Raw genomic sequence first — 19,673 nt, forward strand, 5'->3', positions numbered from 1 at the left:
CCTGGCTTCTGCTACTGATACTCGCTGTAGGTTGCAAGATGCTCATATTTTGGCTGCATCTCTCTGGACCATTAAAAAAATGACAAGTATGAGATAAAGGTATGTTTATATGATAGGAGGAAATATTAAGGGTAGAGTGTCGTCTCTGCAAAAATGAAAACTGGTATGTATTCTCCATCTCAGTTTACGGTTTGGTTGTTGATTTTTAAAGCAAGGTTATATTGTGAGTTAATTAGATACATAAAATCCAACAATTCTTCAATTTGTATTAGAGCCTGGTTTTCTAAATAGAATGCTTGCCAGTCCTTGGATCTCAGGGGTCAGAGAAATACATTCTTCTCTACTAGAGACTGCAGCTGTATGATAGCAATTTTTATTTAAGATTTTAAGAAAGGAGAGTAACCAAGGTGTTATGCTCTTACTGTCGAAGGTACTCTGCTTTGATAATGAGAACCGACAACACTGTAGTAATATTCTAACAACATCAGACACCTTGCAGAGCTGCTCACCATCCTTCTTTAGAGGCATGGGTGACTTTCCCTCTTTCAGTAACTAACTTTTAAAGAGGAAAAAAGATGCAGATCTTTCAATAGATAACTAACTCTGCATTCATACCAAATCTGAAAAGGCAGCCCAGTAGAAATTGGCGATAAATGAGGTTTCTTTTCGATGTTTGTTGGCCGTTTTGACCTAATACAGTCTGTCTTGTAGTTTCCCGCTTTGATGAGGGCTCATGATTTAACTATGAAACCTGCGATGTTTGACATTAAATGTTAGACACACAGTATTACAGGACAGCCGTATCCTTCAGTGAATACAGGTAAAGCACATTATGGAATTAGAAATATTTATTCAGAATATAAGATTGTAAAATATTATAAATGTCTCTGTATAAATAAGTGGAGTTTTTTTTAAACAATTCTATATCAAATAACACAAAGCTATTTTACAGCAGCTAAAACTAAAGGCATCTGGAAACATTTAAAGCATACAAGTGAAGAAAAAATTACAAGGTATATATAGTACAGTGTTAAAGGGCAACCTTAAAATGAGACTTTAATACAGTAGAACAATACTGACAAATGCAAACTTAGTCACATGTGCTTTAACAACTGACAGTACATTCAAGCAGCTTAAAAGTAGCACATTTTCAAATAATAGGAAACTAAAATCTCATGCAAAGTAAGTCTTGACAATGTCTAAAAACTGATTAGACATAGAAAAGTGAACATGTTTCATCATCTTTGCATTGGGTTCAAAGAGAAGCAGATGATTAGGGGCTCCCGAATGGCTGTCCTGACATGAGCACTATAAGTGAATACTATGAGTTCTACAAACAGAACATTTTCCACGTGGATCTGATTTGCAAAAAAGTGCAAAAGTGAACAGTAGAGCTGGGATAACTAAGCAGGTCATCAGTACGAGGGAATTTTGTCTCTAAGCTTGCTTTGTACTGCTGAGCTGGTATTTCAGATGATTGATTAGTGGATAAGTGATTTTGTAGCAACCTTGACGATCCAGTAGCAGTTGCTATGACTGGGCCAGAAGGATTTCTTGTCTTGGTCCTATGCAAAATCTCACTCAGATGCAATGTGACAACTTATCCAACGTAACCCTTCACCGAAAATAGTTGTCGGTATGCGAAACTATTTTTCTCTACACAAGAATTAGCAAAAAACGAGAATGCGTGAACAGCTGCTATTCAACTTGTAGTCTTTTCTACTTCCGTAATGTTTTAACAGCCATTGAGTGCTCAGTGATGCTGTGGTGGCTACAGCCAGCATTATATTAATTGATAATTCTGGTGCCAATTCTGAAAAATTAGTGTTTGGCAGCCTAAGGCATCCCCATTCATCTCCTAGTGAATACAAGTATAGTTAGTTAGAAAGTTAACTTCAAGTGCGTGAAATAGGAACTTCAGAAGGTGACAGGTTCAGCCCGGCCTATGTGAACACACGATTTCAGTTAACTATTATAGGATTTTGATGGATAGACTTGAATAAGAATTGTGTGCAGCAAAGGCATAATTTGTGTTTTGTAACAAGTGATGCCTCTGCAAAGTAGTGCCCAGCAAGCCTCCGTGAAAGGTGGTAACAGTATCATTTCCTGTCAACTAGGCCATTCCACTGGAGAAATAAAAAAATAACTGCTACATGATTTTTTCAGAATTTTTTACAATGTTGTTTTACCAAGCTGTCACGTGGTGCAGAAAAACAAAAATGTTACTTATGCTTCCTCCCCACCCACAAAATCCTTGGCAACCCTATAGGATGCACCCTAATTAAAATTCAATTCAGAAATTTCAATCATCATAATTCTCTCCCCCTTTGGGCTCTAAAAACTGTCTAATTAAAAGCTGTTTGCTGCATCTACAAATAGGTGCAGCTGTAAACTTAGGGAACATGACCTTTTTTCACTTTATAGAGAGTTTAGTTTCATGGATGAGCCATAGTCCCAGCTATGCATTTGCAAATAGTTTATGGAAAAAGCTTAGGGCTTTCAGAAGTCATTAATAATAAAAGTTTGGGTGTCTTCTGTAGTCTTCCTCATTACTTCACTTAAAACACAAGCATGATACCCCAAACTCTTGAGAGCTTTAAGATATTTGATAGAATTAAAAAATAATTGCAGGATAATTTTTGTGGGCCATAGGAGACAATTCATGCCATCTACATAGGCAATCCAGCCCAGATCAGGTAATTATGAGGCATTTTTTTCACTTGAAATAATGTAATCTATATGCAGCTGGGAACTAGGAGACTTTCCTGTGATTTCAGGTTTTCCTTAGAATAGTAAAATCTTTACTATCCTCATCCTAAAAAGAAATTCTCATCAGCTCTAACTTGGACTGCCTCCCTGGAGAAGGGGAACGGCCCTGTAAAGTCTTGCTGTAGGCTCAGAGGAAGACTTAGTAAGGTATGCATTATCTCACAGGAGGATTGAGCAATTATGTTTAACTGCCACTTAATTTTTTATTATTCTACCATTCCAGTTTCAGGCAGCATGGATATGAACTTCAGAAACCTGACATGCTAGCAGATGAGAGTGACTACGCAACAGTTAACTATCTGCATAGGCAATGATAAAACACCTAGTGTACCTCTGAGGTAGGGAGGACACGATAAATCCCCACTGTCTGATCACATAAGATACATAAGCATCAGTAGCTTCTGGTGTAAATCTCAAAAGGGACTCTTACCGCCTACAATTCCATGGCAGTTTTGGTAGCTGGTGCACATGGGGTTCGGCAGAACATCAGATCCGGTTGGTAGGTGCACGTGTTGATGGCACGCCAGCAACAGACAGAAGTCTCTTTTACTTGAGATTTTTGCCTCAGTGTAGTAGTGGGAAATTATACTCCAAGGGAACTTTCAAATGGGTCCTTTCTTCTCATGCCTATTTCTCTAAGAGCCAGAGACAACTCTGAACAGCGAAGGTGACTGCCTAAAAGGGTTAACCACTGAGGATTAAAACAAACATATGAAAGTGTGAACATTTTTAACCTTGTACAAGTTATAATCAGGATCACTGTTTACCTCTGATGGAGATGTTAATATAAACCAGCTCCTATTTAAAAAGAAAAATTCAGGTTATAAAAAAAGAAAATGATCCAGGCACCTGTAATCATTTATTTAATCAATGCGGTTTTAGTAAGCCCTGCAATTAACATAATAACCAAGTGCCCGTAGGTTCACCTTCAACAAGGACTGTGTCTTAGGGGAGTATGTGAAAAATATATGGAAAGGTAATCAACTATTTAATAGCTTTTATTCTACACATTTATAAAAGTAACAGTTTTGCCAGGGAAATAGTTTTCACCCAACCACCATATATCTGCAAGTATTACGCCGAAGTATAAACTCAAAATGAGGCCAAGCAGGCTCAGTAATACTGGGGCTCATAATGTAGGAGCTGAGACTTCCCAGGTCTGGAGGAGTTCCATGACCCTAGAAGAGCAGGTTCTGTTTTCACTTGGAGCAACAAGAACGGTAGACAGAGGTCCTGCATCAGCTACACTTTTTAGTGTTGGTAAAAATGAAAACCATCCATCTGTTTTGATACCTGTTCAATCACACAAGAGAAAGCCATGAATGGTTCCCCGCTTTGCACAGTCCGGTTTGCTTAGGGAGGACGTTTTCCCTGGGCATGTTGGAAAAACGGGGAAAACCATGATTTCATCTGTTGCACCTTTTTTTGCACACACTTTTCAGCCAAATCATTTTCCTTGTAACAAAACGAAACTATCCGAAGAGTAAAAATTGACTTAATGTCACAAGAACCAAGTTTACCTGATTCTACAGAAACAAATTTACCTGAATTTTATAGAGACAGAAGCCAGTGGGTACTTTCACAGCATCCAAAAGCTGGGTCTTTCACACTGGTACCAGTTGATTTTTTTTTTTTTTTTTGAATACGGGGCAGCCTCACTGCTGGCCTGAGAAAGAAGGGTAGTTGCTTTGGGATAGAACTGCTCTGCCTTCCAAGATGGTGGCTAGAGTGTCCTGCCCCATTGTGCAGAAGGCTGAGGAACTTGTGTCATGCCCTCTGAAAGCAGCTCATGGACACGGGGAAGTGAATGCAGTGACCTGGTCATAAGCAAAACATAGTGAACTGTGGCATTGGGCGTATTTCTCATAGGTGACTTCAGGTGGGTCTTCAGGTGCTACAGAATAAATGGCAAGTGGTCCTTTAAGATGTATCAGTCAGCATATGGCAGCAACAGAAGAACTGAAAAAAGTGAAAGGTGCAACAGGGAAGGTTATAGTAGAAAAGGGATGAAGAATTGATTTCAAAATGGAAGACCTTCCTGAAAGAATTCAGGTACTTTGTTCCTGCCCAGTCCTGTCAGCATTTTGCTTGAAATTTCCCCTGTTGAAACACCATATGCTACCCATCACCGTGTCTCTGGGGGATAAAAAGAGGCCTCAACAGCCCTTCCCTCACCCCCTGCCCTTTGTAAGAGGAGTGTAGCCTGCAAAACATCTACTCAGCATCCTGCCTCTTGCCCTTAGAGCAATAGAGGCAGGTCCAGAGCTAACTACATGTTCATGAGGATGAGCTTTGATTCATGTAGAACAGCAATTATGTAGTGCCCGGGGGTGGTGGAAAGTACTAATGCGTCTCTGCTCCCGACAAAAGTTTAGTTCCCTTACTCGTATGAACGGGATTCTCTCAGCTCCAAGCCTTGGCTGTTACTAAGGCTCCACCAGGACGGGGGAAACCTCAGTCTAAAGAGAGCTGCCTGCCTAGCCCTGCTTTCACAGTGAGAGGTGAAGGAAGTTCTCATTCTCCCACACAGAGTTGTTCAGACCCAACTGCTCTACCTGTAGCTTCAACATATCTGGGACTGTAAGGAACACCTGTGTGCCATTCGCCTGTGCTTGACATCCCAGAACACTTCTGAGTGACAGCCTGTGTCTTAAATGTTGATACCTGGGACTTGAAAACCAAAGCCTCGTTGCAATAAACAAAGCAGCAGCTCTTCTAGATGCTGAGCACTGTCTCCGCACCCCCGCCCCCCGCCCCCGGGCAGTTTTCCCCTGAAGGAGAAGGAAAAGAGGAGAAATTAGGGATGTCAGAGATAAGGCTGCTGTCTATCAAAAAGAGAAAAAAAGAATGGAAAATCTTGAAGAGGTGATGCCTGGATTATACCACCAATGCACAAGTTCCAGAACAGAAAGGTGGGAGAGTGATAGAGCCAGTGCTGAAAGCAGAAGCAAGACCTGCGGAGCCAGCACACACACGGCAGGGGTTCCCACGCCGTCCACAGCCCAGGAGGGGAGGGGCAGGATCCTCTGGATACAGTCTACACCATGTCCCAGGGCCACTCGCCCCAGGGCTGAGTCCAGGGCACTCCATTGTCCAAGTGCTGACCTACCTGCCAACCTTCCCTTTTCTCCTTCTCCCAACAGGTTACTCTGTCCTCTGGGGCCCCTCTCTCCTCAGCGACCTGCTAGACTTTAGCCTCCACGGACAGAACCGTGGAGCCTGAGTGCCGATTAAAGTGAAGTTTCATTGGTGTGAGGCCTTGAGTTCTCCTCCTCCAGCAGAGCTATTCTTTGCTTTAGCATCCTCACTTGGGTCTCATGTCTCTCCACCATGGCCATCATCTGAGACTCCAGCTTCTTCAGTTTGTTTTGATGCTTCTTCTTTGCTTTCTCATAGGCAGCCACCAGGTTGCTATGTGGGAACAGAAGGAAATGAGAATGAAGATTTATCCTAAGTAGCACTGAGATGCACACTGTCCTGCCCACTGGGTAACCTGGTCCAGTAAGTACCACTCCAAACAGAGGACACTCAGCCTCTTCAGTAAGAATTTGAAATCAAGTGGTTAGTATTTCAACGCTCACAGCCACTCGTGTATTGACTTAACCACGATTCATTCAGCCTAACTGCTAGAGGCTTGTCACTAACGTATTGGGAGGGATTTAAACCAACAATCCAAACTGGCCACATTGAAAACAGATAAGCAGAAAAGGTAGCTGAATTCCAGAAATCTGTCATGGAAATACCAATAGTGGATCTACTTGCTGTTCCATGGCTGCTCGCAGCATGGTCCAGTGGCAGTTGCAGGAGGGAGTTCCTCACACACTGCAGTCTAAGTCACCTCACCTAGGATGAGGACAGAGAGGCACCAACCGTTTCCCCTTTATGCTTTGGGCTGACGGGATTCAGAGCACACAGGCCATAAGCTACTAATGCTGCCAGCCAAACACAGGACACAGGCCTCTGGGGGAAGAGGGCAGGGGCTGAGCCCAGAGCTAGGTAAGTCCCCATACTCTTTCTGGTCCAAAACAGCACCCCAGATCCCTTCCATATGCTGTTAGGTTCTCAAAGTGTAGTCTGAGAACCGACCCCCAGTACTCCCAAAGCCCTCTCAAGGGAAATCTGTGAGGTCCTTTATTTTCTAACTACAGATGTACACGAAGCTGGGTTTCCTCAGTGTGTTTCAAAACCACATGTTGCCTGGAGAAGTGGATGTGAGAATCTAGCTGTCCTAAATTAAACCAAACATTAAAGATATTTGTAAAATTGTAGAAACAGTGCCACTCTTTTAATTATTTTTTGGAAAATAGTAATTTTTAAAATAAATGCCATTTGTATTCTATGTAGTGAGTTGTGGGGTTTTTTGTACATGAATAAAAACTTAAAATTTGTTTTAGTTTCTCAGATGAAATTTATCAAGACAGATAATTTTTAAGAACAGAACTCTTTGAGGTCCTTACTTTTTTACAGGGGTCACGAGCCCACAACGTTTGCGGCTGCTGTCTTAGAGCAATGCTCCCTAAAGTGTTCCACCCGATTTTTGAATGCTGCTCAAAAAAAAAGGCTGATTTTTTTTTTTTTTTTTTTTAACTGAATGACTTCTCAGAACCTTTTCTATATGAAGTGTTAGGAAGGGACCACAGTCTGCTGCATCTCCCAGACACATCTGACCCAAGGACTTGTCCTTACGGAGCATTTCTTAGGTTTCTGTGGAACACTGGGAAGTCATACCCTAGGGAAGGTCAGGCTCTAAGGGAGACAGCTGAGGATTCACTGTTCTCTACAGCTGATTTCCAGCAATTATGGAAACGTTCTCCCTGGTGTATGAGTCCAAGCACTACTGTGGATTACGAACGGAGAATTTACCTGTTGGCTCGCTTTAGGTCATTAACGAACTCCGCCGATTGCTGGTGTCGGATTTCACTGCTCTTGGTGAGTCTTTCCAAGGCACTCACCAGCTCCTGAACTCTGGCCTTTAACTTCTTTTCTCTGTATCAAGGAGAGGTGCAGCATGTTGTGAGTAACGTGAGAGAATGGAGATGGCTGCTGCCCTGGCAGAGAGGAGGAAGGCTTAGCCTGCCAAGTCCAAAGGCAGGAGTACAGACCAAAGGGGAGACACCAGAGAGCACAAGAGCGCCCCTCTGCAGAGCCCGAACACCTCACCCCCGCAGTCTCTCGAACGCCCGCTGGAGTCTGCTTTTAATGATAAGGGCCCTTTAGAGATCTAAGTGCGTGTTGCAAAGGAACAGGACAGGAAGTTGTTTCTCGTCTTCCAGACGGAGAAGTTCCTTCCTGCTGTGGGCAGACCAGATACTCAGCAAGCAGAGTGCAGTCTGACCACAAACCCCTGTCCTGGTCTCCGTGCTCTTTCCCAAGTGTGCTAAGCATCTCCTGAACCATGCACAAGAGTATAAACCTGGCCTGGGTGCCTACCTGGGATGAGTCCCTTCTCAATGAAATCAACACAGTTCTACCAGGCGAAATAAAAAAAGGTGTGGTCGTGGTAGAGGGAGAATTGGTATTCTCATTTTGAAAGTCCTTGATCACATTTCAAGTACGGAAGTTATACTCGCGCTCATTCGACTCCCCCAGTCCCTGGCTTCAAGTTCCATTGGGTCTTTACTACTGCAGGGGCCCAAGACAAGTGACTTAGGAGGTTTCCAAGTCAGCTTACTGCCTTCCTCTAATTCCCCTGAGAGCACAGACCTGGGCAGGGAGGCGTTACCGACCGCCCTCCTCCCTCCTGAGGTCCCCATCACAGGCACGGTGCCACTCTTGTGTTGTGTCGCACGTGGCACGCTCGGCACAGTCGGCCGTAATCTGCTCAGCAGACTCCCCCACCCGCATGCAGGCTCTAGGGCGGCAAGGACCTTATTTGGTTTCTTCCCTGATGTATCCCAAGTGCCGAGTGCCGTGCGAGGGGATAGTTTCACAGTGACAGTAGATGTTAAAACAGCTCACTGGAGGTATGGGATACCTTGGAGCATACCGAGTAACCAGGATTTATGGAAGAAATTCCTCTAAAAACAACTCATGAGTGTATGAGGAATGTAAATTAGCACGATGGTTCTGGAAGGCATTTGCCAGCATCTAGCAAAATAAAAAAATGAACCCATCCCTTGACTAAGAAACTTTATAGGAATTTTTCTTACAGAAGCAGTATGAGTGTAGGTTCCTATACATGAGATGACAGTTGGATTCACTTCAGCTCTGGTTATAAGCTTAAGAATGGCAAACAACCAGGGGGCTGGTTAAGTCACTCATGGTCTCCTAGTGGTTCTCTTGAAATGCTCTATCTACCCTGTTAATAAAGCACGCATACTGACGTGCACTGGCATGGAAGAGAAGCTGATACACTGCCAAGCGAAAAGGGTGAGTTCCATTGGATGTCATGTTTGCAGAAACAACCAAAAATGTGTGAAAAGCTGATATACTGTAGTGACTGACTAGAAGGCTAAACACTCAACAGTGCTGAACTCCCAGAAGGGGGATGACGGGACGCTTTCACTTTCTACCTGACTCATTTCGAGTTGCTTGAAGTGTTTACAATTTTGGATGCTTTTGTAAAGTGTGTGTGGAGTCTATCAGTTGTGCTTCCTGTAGGATGGGCCTGGGGGGTGACCTTGAAGGGGAGGACTCTCAGGTGCTCAGTGGTTCAGCCCGGGTTCTCCCTTCCTGGCTTTTCAAGTATCTAATCTTTAACATTTCTGCCTCCAGCTACTGTAAGTGCAGTTCCAGCTTCCCAAATTCATTAATGAAGAAAGGAATTGCAACACAAAACTCCAGGCCTGCTTCTGTGAGTGAGGATAAGTGTGCATAGCGCCCAGTGACTTCCTCCCACCAGCCCTAAGGGAGCTGGAGCCCCCCACCCCCGCAGAGCCTTCCAGCTAGTGCCTCCTGGTTGCTGAGGTTTCTCCTGGGCCCTAGCGACCACCAGGAAATCTCAGATCTGGCTGCATTTCCCACTGGAATCCCAGAGTGGCACCATTTCCCACCATAAGTGAGAATGGGTCTCGAGAGGGCGGCTCCTCCCTCCTTCCCCAGCCCATCCCCTCAGCCTTGCAGGCAGCCCTCCGTCAGCTGAGGGAAAGTTAGGAGAGCATGAAAGATTTCTCCCCTCTTCCCTCTGGCTACAAAGAATAGGGAAGGGTTATTTGTTTTACGTTTTGTTACTGTTTCAAATTCTTTTATCTTTATTCTGAAGTCGATTAATAGTGCAAAAGGAAAGAAGAAAATTACAAAGGGAATTTAAAATCTAACCATGAATTCAAATTCACAACATAAAACTGCCTGGAGCGATACGGCTTCTTCCCCACCCCCTAATTACATCTGCATCCCTGCCCCAGCCCCAAAGGGCGAGTATGGCAATCCCAGCTCCCGCAAAACGAAGGGCCCAGGCCCCTGGGGACTGGAGGGAACCTTCCAGAACTGGCAGGCTCCAATGGAGGATGGAACCCAGGAAGGCAAGAGAGGCCCTCACAGACCCTTCCCAACCCTGGCTGGGGGTGAAGGGAGACGGGGACAGGGCTGGGAGTGGGAAGCCATCTCTGGGAGCTGAGAACTGTCCCCAGAACCTCTTAGGCCTCCAGAAGGGAGGGAGATGAGAGTGAACTGCTGTCCAAACACCAGGGTAGAAAACTATGATGCTGATTTATTTAAAGCTATAAAGACAGGCTAAACCTCAAACTTAAACCTAAAATGTGAGTTACTTTATACCTGTTTTTGTTTGAGCGAGGCAGACGCCTGCAGTACGAGTCACGCCTCTGGTGTCGCTTGTCTGGACAAATGCTAAACCCCTGCGCGGCAGCAACTCTAGGGCCGCTTCCCACACGCAGCCTAGAGGCGTCAGGAGGCCATATGGGCACTTGAAACTCGGCTAGTCTGATCTGAGATGTGCTGTAAGTGTACAATACACACTGGAATTTGAAGACTTAATATGAAAAAAAGACGGTAACATAACTGAAAAAACATTGATCATATGTTGAAATGATAATATTTTAGATACACTGGGCAAATATGTTAATTTCCCTGTTCGTTACAGTTTTTAACGTAGCTACTAGAAAATGTAGGTACACACATCATGGCTTGCCTTTGTGGCTCATGTGATGCTACTCGCGGACAGTGCTGCTCTAGAGCATGTGTTTATAGTAACAGTACCAGGGGTATCCCTGGATTCTGATTCAGTAGGTTTGGGTTGAGACCCAGGAAGTGCAGTTTCAAGAAGTGCTCCAGGGCTTCCCTGGTGGTGCAGTGGTTAAGAATCTGCCTGCTAATTCAGGGGACACGGGTTCGAGCCCTGGTCCGGGAAGATCCCACATGCCGCAGAGCAACTAAGCCCGTGAGACACAACTACTGAGCCCGTGTGCTGCAACTACTGAAGCCCATGCGCCTAGAGCCCATGCTCTGCAACAAGAGAAGCCACCGCAATGAGAAGCCCGCACACCGCAACAAAGACCCAGCACAGCCATAAATAAATAAATTTAAAAAGAAGTGCTCCAGGTGACCAAAACAGCACGGTATTGGCATAAAAAGAGACACATGATCAATACAACAGAATAGAGAGCCCAATTAATTTATGATAAAGGAGCCAGGTGTGTGTGTGTGTGTATAATGGGGAAAGGACAGTCTCTTCAATATATGGTCTTGGGAGAACTGGACAGCTACATGCAAAGGAATGAAACTGGATCACTGTCTTACACCATACACAAAAATTAACTCAAAATGGATTAAAGACCTGGTAAGGCCTGAAGCCTTCAAACTCCTTCCTAGAGAAAACACAGGCAGTAAGCTCCTTGACATCAATCTTGGTGATGATTTTTTGAATCTGACACCAAAAGCAAATATAAATAAATGGGACTACATCGAACTAAAATTCTGCACATCAAAGGAAACCACAAAATGAAAGGGCAACCTACTGAATGGGAGAAAATGTTTACAAATCATGTATCTAATAAATAAAGAATCCATACAACCCAATAGGAAAAAAACAATCTGATTAAAAAATGAGAAGCCAGGGTTTGAATGAAAGAGAAAATTAAAAAAAGAAAAATGAGCAGAAGACAGAAGATCTAAATAGACATTTTTCCAAAGAAGACAAACAGATGGCTAACAGGCATATGAAAAGATGCTCGACATCACTAATCATCAGGGGAATGCAAATCAAAACGACAGTGAGATATTGCCTCATACCTGTCAGAATGGTTATTATAAAAAAGACAAGAAATAACAAATGTTGGTGAGGATGCAGAGAAAAGGGAACCCTGTGTACTGTTGGTGGGAATGTAAACTGGTGTAGCCACTATGCAAAACAGAATGGGAGTTCCCCCCAAAATTAAAAATAAAACCAACATATCCAGCAATTCCACTTCTGGATATTTATCCAAAGAAAATGAAATCCCCACCCTGAAAAGATATCTGCACCCCCATGTTCACTGCAGCACTGTTTACAATAGCCAAGATATGAAAACAACCTAAGTGCCCATCGGTGGATAAATGGATAAAGATGTGGGATACATACACAATGGAATATTATTCGGCCATAAAAAAGAGTGAAATTTTGCCGTTTGCGACAACATGGATGGACCTTGAGGGCATTATGCTAAGTGAAATAAGACAAAGACAAATATATGATCTCACTTGTATGTGGAATCTAAAAAAACAAAAAGCAAGCTTATAGATACACAGAACAGACTGATGGCTGCCAGAGGTGGGGCTGGGGGCAGGCGAAATGGGTGAAGGGGGTTAAAAGGTACAACCTTCCAGTTATAAATAAGTCCCGAGGATGTAATGTACAGCATGGTGACTAAATGTTACTGGACTGTGTATTTGAAAGGTGCTGAGAGAGGCGATCTTAAAAGTTATTACAAGTAAGAAATTTTTTTGGTAACTATGGTGACAAATGTTAACTAGACTGATTATGGTGATCATTTTGCAATATATACAAATACTGAATCATCACGTTGTACACCAGAAACTAATATAATGTTATATGTCTATTATGCCTCAATAAAAAAGAATGCCTCAGGTGATACTATCGTGCAAATTCGGGAAACTCTGGTAAGGCAGCAGTGCTATTTACCTGGGGCTACAAATGAGCTGCATGTGGTCTTGAACTCTCTGAATTTTTATGCACAATTGCAGGCACGGTTCTACTTTTCTGAAGACCACAGCTTTCCTCTGATTTTCAAAGGATGACCTGAAAAACACTGAGAGCCATAAACCTGCTAATCCAAGTCACTTTGGAACCTTAACCATTCATTTCCTGTTCCTTCTAGTTTCTGATTCAAATTTGCTTGGCTTTCAGTTCAGAAAGAATTTCTGTGGTTTGTCTAGGTAACAAGGCTAAAAGAACACTTTCATAGGCTCTGCGCAGATGAGAAAGTACAAATTAAACACTACATGTTCCACTTGCCCCTCCATGGTAATGCGTTCACACAGTGTTTTCCGGAACGACCAGAACTGTGTAATCCCTTCCTTGTGTCTTCACACTCTGTAATACAGACCCTCAGGAATATGCACCTACAGCAGCAAGAAGACAATCCTGGCTCCTACTCTCACCACGAAGACCCACAGCCCCCAGCACACACGTGGGTTTCACTTACAGGTTCCACCCCATCCCCAGGTTCATCTTTGGTCACAAAAGGTCCTCTGAATCTTACTTTAGCCACGCAGCCGGAAGTGCTTTTTATTTTTAACTGAAGCGTAGTTGTCAGCAGTGGCATACACACAGGGGAAGTGAGAGGCAGACTCACAGTGGGAGTTTGCTGGTGACGAGAAAATCCAGGCGGGCAGCCTGGGCAGGGGATGGCCTCGCAGGCCTCTGCAGTGAGGCTGTCAGTGTGCCCAGGGGTCTGGAAGCAGGGTTCTCGGGGCCATCAGGGAGGAGGCTGCATTCTCCCACAAAGAAAAAGGCCAGCCACAGTGCTTTAATCACTAAGTCCAAATGAGAAGGCTGGGGAGGCAGGGCAAGAGCCCGGGCCTGATGAGGTGGGCAGTGGCTGCACCAGCCAGGAAACCTTCCAGAGGAGCTGTAATCACACCAAACCGCAGGGAGTCGCAGCCACAGGGCCTAGAATTTCTTTCTTTCTTTCTTTTTTTTTTTTGCAGTACAGGGGCCTCTCACTCCGTGGCCTCTCCTGTTGCGGAGCACAGGCTCCGGACGCGCAGGCTCAGCGGCCATGACTCACGGGCCCAGCCACTCCGCGGCATGTGGGATCTTCCCGGATCAGGGCTCGAACCCGTGTCCCCTGCATCAGCAGGCGGACTCTCAACCACTGCGCCACCAGGGAAGCCCTAGAATTCCTTTGTAATTGCTCATTATGTGGAATTAGACAACGAGAGAATGGTCCGCCTATGTGGTTCCTCTTCCTCACCTTCCATTACCAGGCTTCTGTCTCCACTGAAGCTGCTCACGAGGCCACCAATGATCTGGGCATTGACACATCCAAGGGTCCCTCTCTGGCCTGATCTTACCTGTCGGCACCTTCTCCTCTTCTCCGAGCGCCTGGATTTCATCCCACTTCCCCAGCCATCCATGCGGCCTTCTGCCCTGGTTCCTCATCCTCTCCTCCACCTCTACGTGCTGGGAGTATTTAGGACTTGGGCCTGGACCCCATTTTGTACCCCACCCTTTCTTGACTTGATTCTCTCCATTCGCATTTATTTTCCTAGAAACTACCTACATGCTAAAAACTTCTAAATCTTCAGGCCTTTCCCCGGAGCTCTGGACTTGTCCTTGTGACATCTCTACCTAACAGGCATCTTCAGTTCAGCGTGTCCAAAGCAGACCTTCTGAGACGGCCTCCCCGACCCACGCTTCCTCGCTTGTCAGAGGCCGGCAAGGCCATTCACCCAGTTGCCGACACCCGTCTTCAGTCAGCCTTGACCCTCCCTTTTCCTCGTCCTCCACGTTCGCTCAGCAGCAAACCCCACCTACCAAATGGGTGCAATTCCTGCCACCACCCAGGCCCAAGCTGCCATCATGTCTCTCCTGGACAACCACAGGAGCCTCCTAACTGGTGTTTCTGCTTCACCTTTGTACCCCGGAGTCTAGCTTTCACAGAGCGGCCAGAGGAAGTTTTTAATATGACAACTCAAATCGTATTATTGCCCTGCACTTGGAATAAAGTCCGTGGCTTTACTCTGACTAAAGGCCCTGCCTGACCCAGTCTTTGGTATCGCCCTCCCCCTCGCACCCTGGAATCCTATCCATTCTTAGCACACACCAAGCTTTTTCCCAGGACGGAACCCCGTGCAGTCAGTCCCCTCTGCTTGGGATGAACTTCCTCCCCACGGCTACCTTTCCTCCTTCGCATCTCAGCTTAAATATCACCTCCTCAGAACAGCCTACCCTGACCACCCATCTAAACAAATGTCCCAGGGTAATGACATCCCAGCACCTTGTCACTCCTCCATTATTCATTGCAACCTATATTTACTTCTTTTGGGAAAAAAAAAATCTCCGCAGAGACTATGACTCTATTTCTTTCCTTCATGGTAGCCATTAGTCTATAACTACTTCTCTTTTAGAAAACCCAGCCAGCAGTAACAGCTCTAAGTCCTTTACAAGGATGAAGTTATTTCTCACCACAAGCCTTGGAGGTCAGTACTCTATCATTATTCTAGATGAGGCACTTGAGGCACAGTGAAGAGACTCGCCAGGTTCGCCTGCGGAGCTGGGATGCACCTGGGGGTCTGTCTGCGAGCCTGCTCTTCAGCATCTTGCTGAAGTATGCTGCTTCGTAACGAGCAGACAGTGGGGCAGGAGACAGAGCGGACAGCTCTCTGGTGAAGAGCCCAGGCCTGTGGAACTAAGGAGGGGGTGTCCCAGTTAATGATGTTCCACAGGTGTTATGTTGGGGCGAGTTTGCCAGGAGTAGCCACAAGATGACGGCCCAGACCGCCCTACGACCATGTGTCTTGCACATCTGCACGCTGCTGCCTTGCCCATGCTACAGGGTGCTTGGATGTTCTCCATCACTCTGCCTTTATGTGATCCAGGGCAAGGCCTTTTCTCTGAGCTTTTGGAACGTGGGGGGAATGAAAGGAATACCAAGAAACCTCAGTTATCCAAGCAACGCCTACCTCAACCCCCAGGATGGGCACTGGTCTTTCCCTGTGCCCTCTGAGGCCGGCTCGGGAGCTCAGTCATTTGTTGACATGATAATGAACTCACAGGTGCACTTTGTATTCCATTAGCGTCCTGCAGACCCCTGCGCATTTATGGAATTCTGAGCACAACTTCCACTGCCTGACTGCTCTTATAAATCAGCCACATAGGAAGAATCAGCAAGTGCAAGTTTAATAAAACAGCACCCTTAAAAATAACGGTCCTACTAATAAAATGGTGAAGATTCTGCTGCTTGTTTGCTCAGTAGGGTCTCCCTCTTTAAAGGACTCCAACCAGTTCCTTCTTCATTTCAACCCACTATGTGTATGGCTCAAAAACAGTATTAATCCATAGCTGCTGAAATAGGGGTCAATCAGTGCCATCTTCCTTCCTTTCATGGCCAGTTGTTCTTTCCCAGAAATCCGGAAGATTTCTAGAGCTGGGCAGGTATTTTTGGGACTCGGACATGGATCTGAACTCACTGCTGTGGTTTGTTCTCAGGCCTGCTGACAACCATGTGCTCTGTGGGCACCGATGGACAAATGAGTGGTCTGTACCATCAGGGGTGCAGAGAAGAGATGACACAGGAAGCTTCCAGAAGATGAGTGTCCTATGGGAGGGGATGAAGAGGAGGGGTCCCCAGGTTGAGAGAGATGGGGCAGGGTGGGGGGATAAAGCAGAGGGCATGCTCTCGGAAAGATGAACTGCCCAGATGAATCTGGACCGCAGGTTACGTGTAGGGAAACATTTGAAATATGTGCTAGGAAGTTAAGTCAGGGACCTACAGATGATCTTGCAGGCCAAGCCATTGAAGGTGTATCTGCAGAGCAGCATGATCAGAAGTGTGTTTTCAGGTATTCTTGGTGGCAGAACACAAGGTGAGACTAATGGCAGAATGACCCATCGGGATGCTACTGAGTCCTGAGGGATTGAGGGCTAAACTCAGGAGAAGGCAATGCAAATGGCACGGGATGGATGGGATTTTAATGGAAAAAAAAAATTACAATCTGCAGACAAGAGACAGAGATGGGAGACTTCAAAATTATAATCCTGGATCACTAGAAGAATTTACTTTTTAAAATATAAATAGGAATTCTGAAAAAGAGGCCAATTTCAAAGGGCAGGAAGGAATGGGATTATAATTTCTGTTTTAGACATGGTGTGTTTTCTTTTTTTTTGCGGTACGCGGGCCTCTCGCTGCCGTGGCCTCTCCCACCGCCGACCAGGCTCCGGACGCGCAGGCTCAGCGGCCATGGCTCACGGGCCCAGCTGCTCTGCGGCATGTGGGATCCTCCCGGTCCGGGGCACGAACCCATATCCCCTGCATCAGCAGGCAGACTCTCAACCACTGCGCCACCAGGGAAGCCCGGAGACATGGTGTGTTTTAAGGCTCTAGCCTGATATTTGGGGGAGATGTCCAGTGGGCAGAGAGAAGTCCGGCTGAGATCACTGAGAGATCGTTTAGAAGGAACAGAGTCACCAGAGTCGTACAGCTGGGTAAGTCATGACCCCTGCCCACCCCCCCCCACAAGGGACTCTCCTGCAGGCAGCGAGGGGTGAAGCAGGGGAAGAAGAGGCAGGCACATGAGAAACAAAGCAATGATGTGTCCTCTGACAGAACGAAATCAGGGCTCACGAGAACCAAAAAATAAACATTTTATAGACAGGGAAGAGGCACAGTGCTGTGAGTGCCTGGGACGTGGGCTTTGGTGGTGTGAGGTCAGAGGTAGCAGCAGCACTGAAGCCCCAGAGGCACAGAGAGGGTGGGCGGCCTGGTGTGGCTCAGGGTGGGAGGGGACATGTGATAGGGCGAGGGTGGAGAAGCAGGCAGGGGTCAGATCACACACTTGCGAAGGAGCTTGGACACAGACAGCCGGAGTCACTGGAAGGTCTTAGGTAATGAGGTGTGGTAGGCAGAGTTCGAAAATGGCCTCCGAGAGTTTGGCCCCTTAGGATACACACACCTCCCAGTTATTCAGTCATCCAGGTGCTGCTGTGAGGGAATTCCGCAGATGTAATTAAAGTCCCAAAGAGCCTATCTTAGGATAAGATGATTCTGGGTAGACCTGGCGGACTTAGGTGAGCCCTTAAAAAGGACTGGGCTCTTCCTGGAAAGAGATTTGAAGCAGGGAAGGGATGTGATAAGAGGGAGGTGTTTGCTGCTTTGAGGACCAGGAAGTCTGTGCAGAAGTTCTAGAGGCCTCTAGGAGTCACCCCTGGCCAAGAGCCCCAAGAAAATGGGATGCCAGCCCTACAACCGCCAGGAGCTGACTTCTGCCAACAGGCAGAACGAGCTTTGAAGCAGATTCCTCCCAAGAGCCTCCAGATGAGAACAGGGCCCTGGATGACACCTTGACTGCAGCCTTGTAAGACCCTAAAAAGAGAAGCCAGTCGTGCTGTGCCCTGCTGACCCACAGAAACTGTGAGCTAATGAATGGGCATTGTTCAAGCTGCAAAGCTTGTGGTACTTTGTTACACAGCAGAGGAACTCGAGTGTGAGGGTACCATCAGATCTGCATCCTGTAAAGTTACTCTGCGACCCTGAGAGGGCCCCCTCTTAGGGGTCATCCTCAGGTGCACACAGATGCGCTCTAGGGTCTCCTTCTTAGAGACAGTTCCCCCAGAGTTCCCTCTCTGCACAGCGATCTTCTCCCACCAGCTGTCTTCGCTTCTTGCCTTTCCCCTTCTTAACCCACCTCAACCTGAAGTGGTCGCTTCCTTGCTTTGAAACATCTTCTTTGCTTGGCTTCTGTGTCAGCGCTGCGGGTTCATGTGTCATCTGGAGTCCCTTCCGTCAGGAGTAATTCACCCAGCGGTGGAGGCCCACGGGCCAGGGCTGACCGGGGAGTTCCCACTCCGTCTCTTTGAACTCCGAGACGCCGCCTTGTGTATCTTCCTGGGTGGCCCAGCTCCACTCCCCACAGGGGCACATCCACGTCCTCCAGATCTGGTCTCTTGTGACCACCCTAGCCAGTCGGGGTCCACCTGCCCCCGATGTCTCCCTACAGGGATCTGACACTCAGCCCTCTCCCGGCAGCAGCGGCTCGCCTGTAACTCATCAGAGATGAAAGGAAGTCTAAGTGTCCCTTCTCTGCCGATGGGTCGGGCGCATCCTGTCCCCGGACAGAGCGGCCGCTGTGATTTGTTGATTGCCTTCACTTAGCGTTTTAGAGAACCATCTGGCACTTGCAGGCACAGGTGGCAGCTGCCAGTGCCCCGAAGCGCTCAGCAGAGCCCCTGGCGGGCCTGTGACTAAATGAGCACAGCCTCCTGCAGGGACAGGGCGGCCGAACTCTGCGGTGCCTGGGTGGGAGATGGAGCTGGTCCTGACCTGCCTGGGGGCCCAGGGACAGGGGTGTGGGATCATCTGAGGTGACGCTACACGCTGCTGCTCACCACGTCACAGCCCTTTCCCGAGTCCTCCCTGTCCCTCAGCACTGAGGGGCACAGCATCCTTACCTTTTAACCGCAACGACCTGGGCTTGGTGCATCTGAGGAAGTCCGCCCTCACCACCAGCCCTTTACGTGTCCTCAGCCTTCGGGGGACAGATGGGCGGCTGTGTACCAGGAGCACAGGGATTCCCGTCTGCCCAGGCCATGCATACTATGCCGGGTCCAGGTGTAGGTGAGCCCACACAAGCGGGCTCAGCTCACACTCACCTGCAAGCAAACCTCTGCCAGCACGCAGGGGTCCGGCAGAGACGCGGGGGGCGGGGCCTGCGATTTCCCCGCTGCCTCACTGTGTGACCTTGGGAAACAGCTGGGCCTTGCAGTGCCGGTCCCCCCCCCCGCACCCCCC

General features: G+C 46.9%; 1 protein-coding gene across 2 annotated transcripts in view; it reads right to left on the reverse strand.

Moving 5' to 3' along the window:
- Window positions 1–3,751: 3,751 nt before the first annotated feature.
- The window catches only part of MCC (MCC regulator of Wnt signaling pathway), a 274,629-nt gene continuing 258,707 nt past the window's right edge, over window positions 3,752–19,673 (reverse strand). For both annotated transcript variants that reach the window (XM_024743383.1, XM_024743385.1), the window contains exons 16-17: window positions 7,633–7,755; window positions 3,752–6,180 (exon numbers count right to left, since the gene is read on the reverse strand). In XM_024743383.1, the coding sequence (XP_024599151.1) occupies window positions 6,000–6,180; window positions 7,633–7,755 (304 nt within the window). In that variant the 3' untranslated portion in view covers window positions 3,752–5,999. The remainder of the gene's footprint in view (window positions 6,181–7,632; window positions 7,756–19,673) is intronic.

Source organism: Neophocaena asiaeorientalis, unplaced genomic scaffold, assembly GCF_003031525.2.
Source record: "Neophocaena asiaeorientalis asiaeorientalis breed wild unplaced genomic scaffold, Neophocaena_asiaeorientalis_V1.1 scaffold26, whole genome shotgun sequence".
Classification (NCBI taxonomy): domain Eukaryota; kingdom Metazoa; phylum Chordata; class Mammalia; order Artiodactyla; family Phocoenidae; genus Neophocaena; species Neophocaena asiaeorientalis.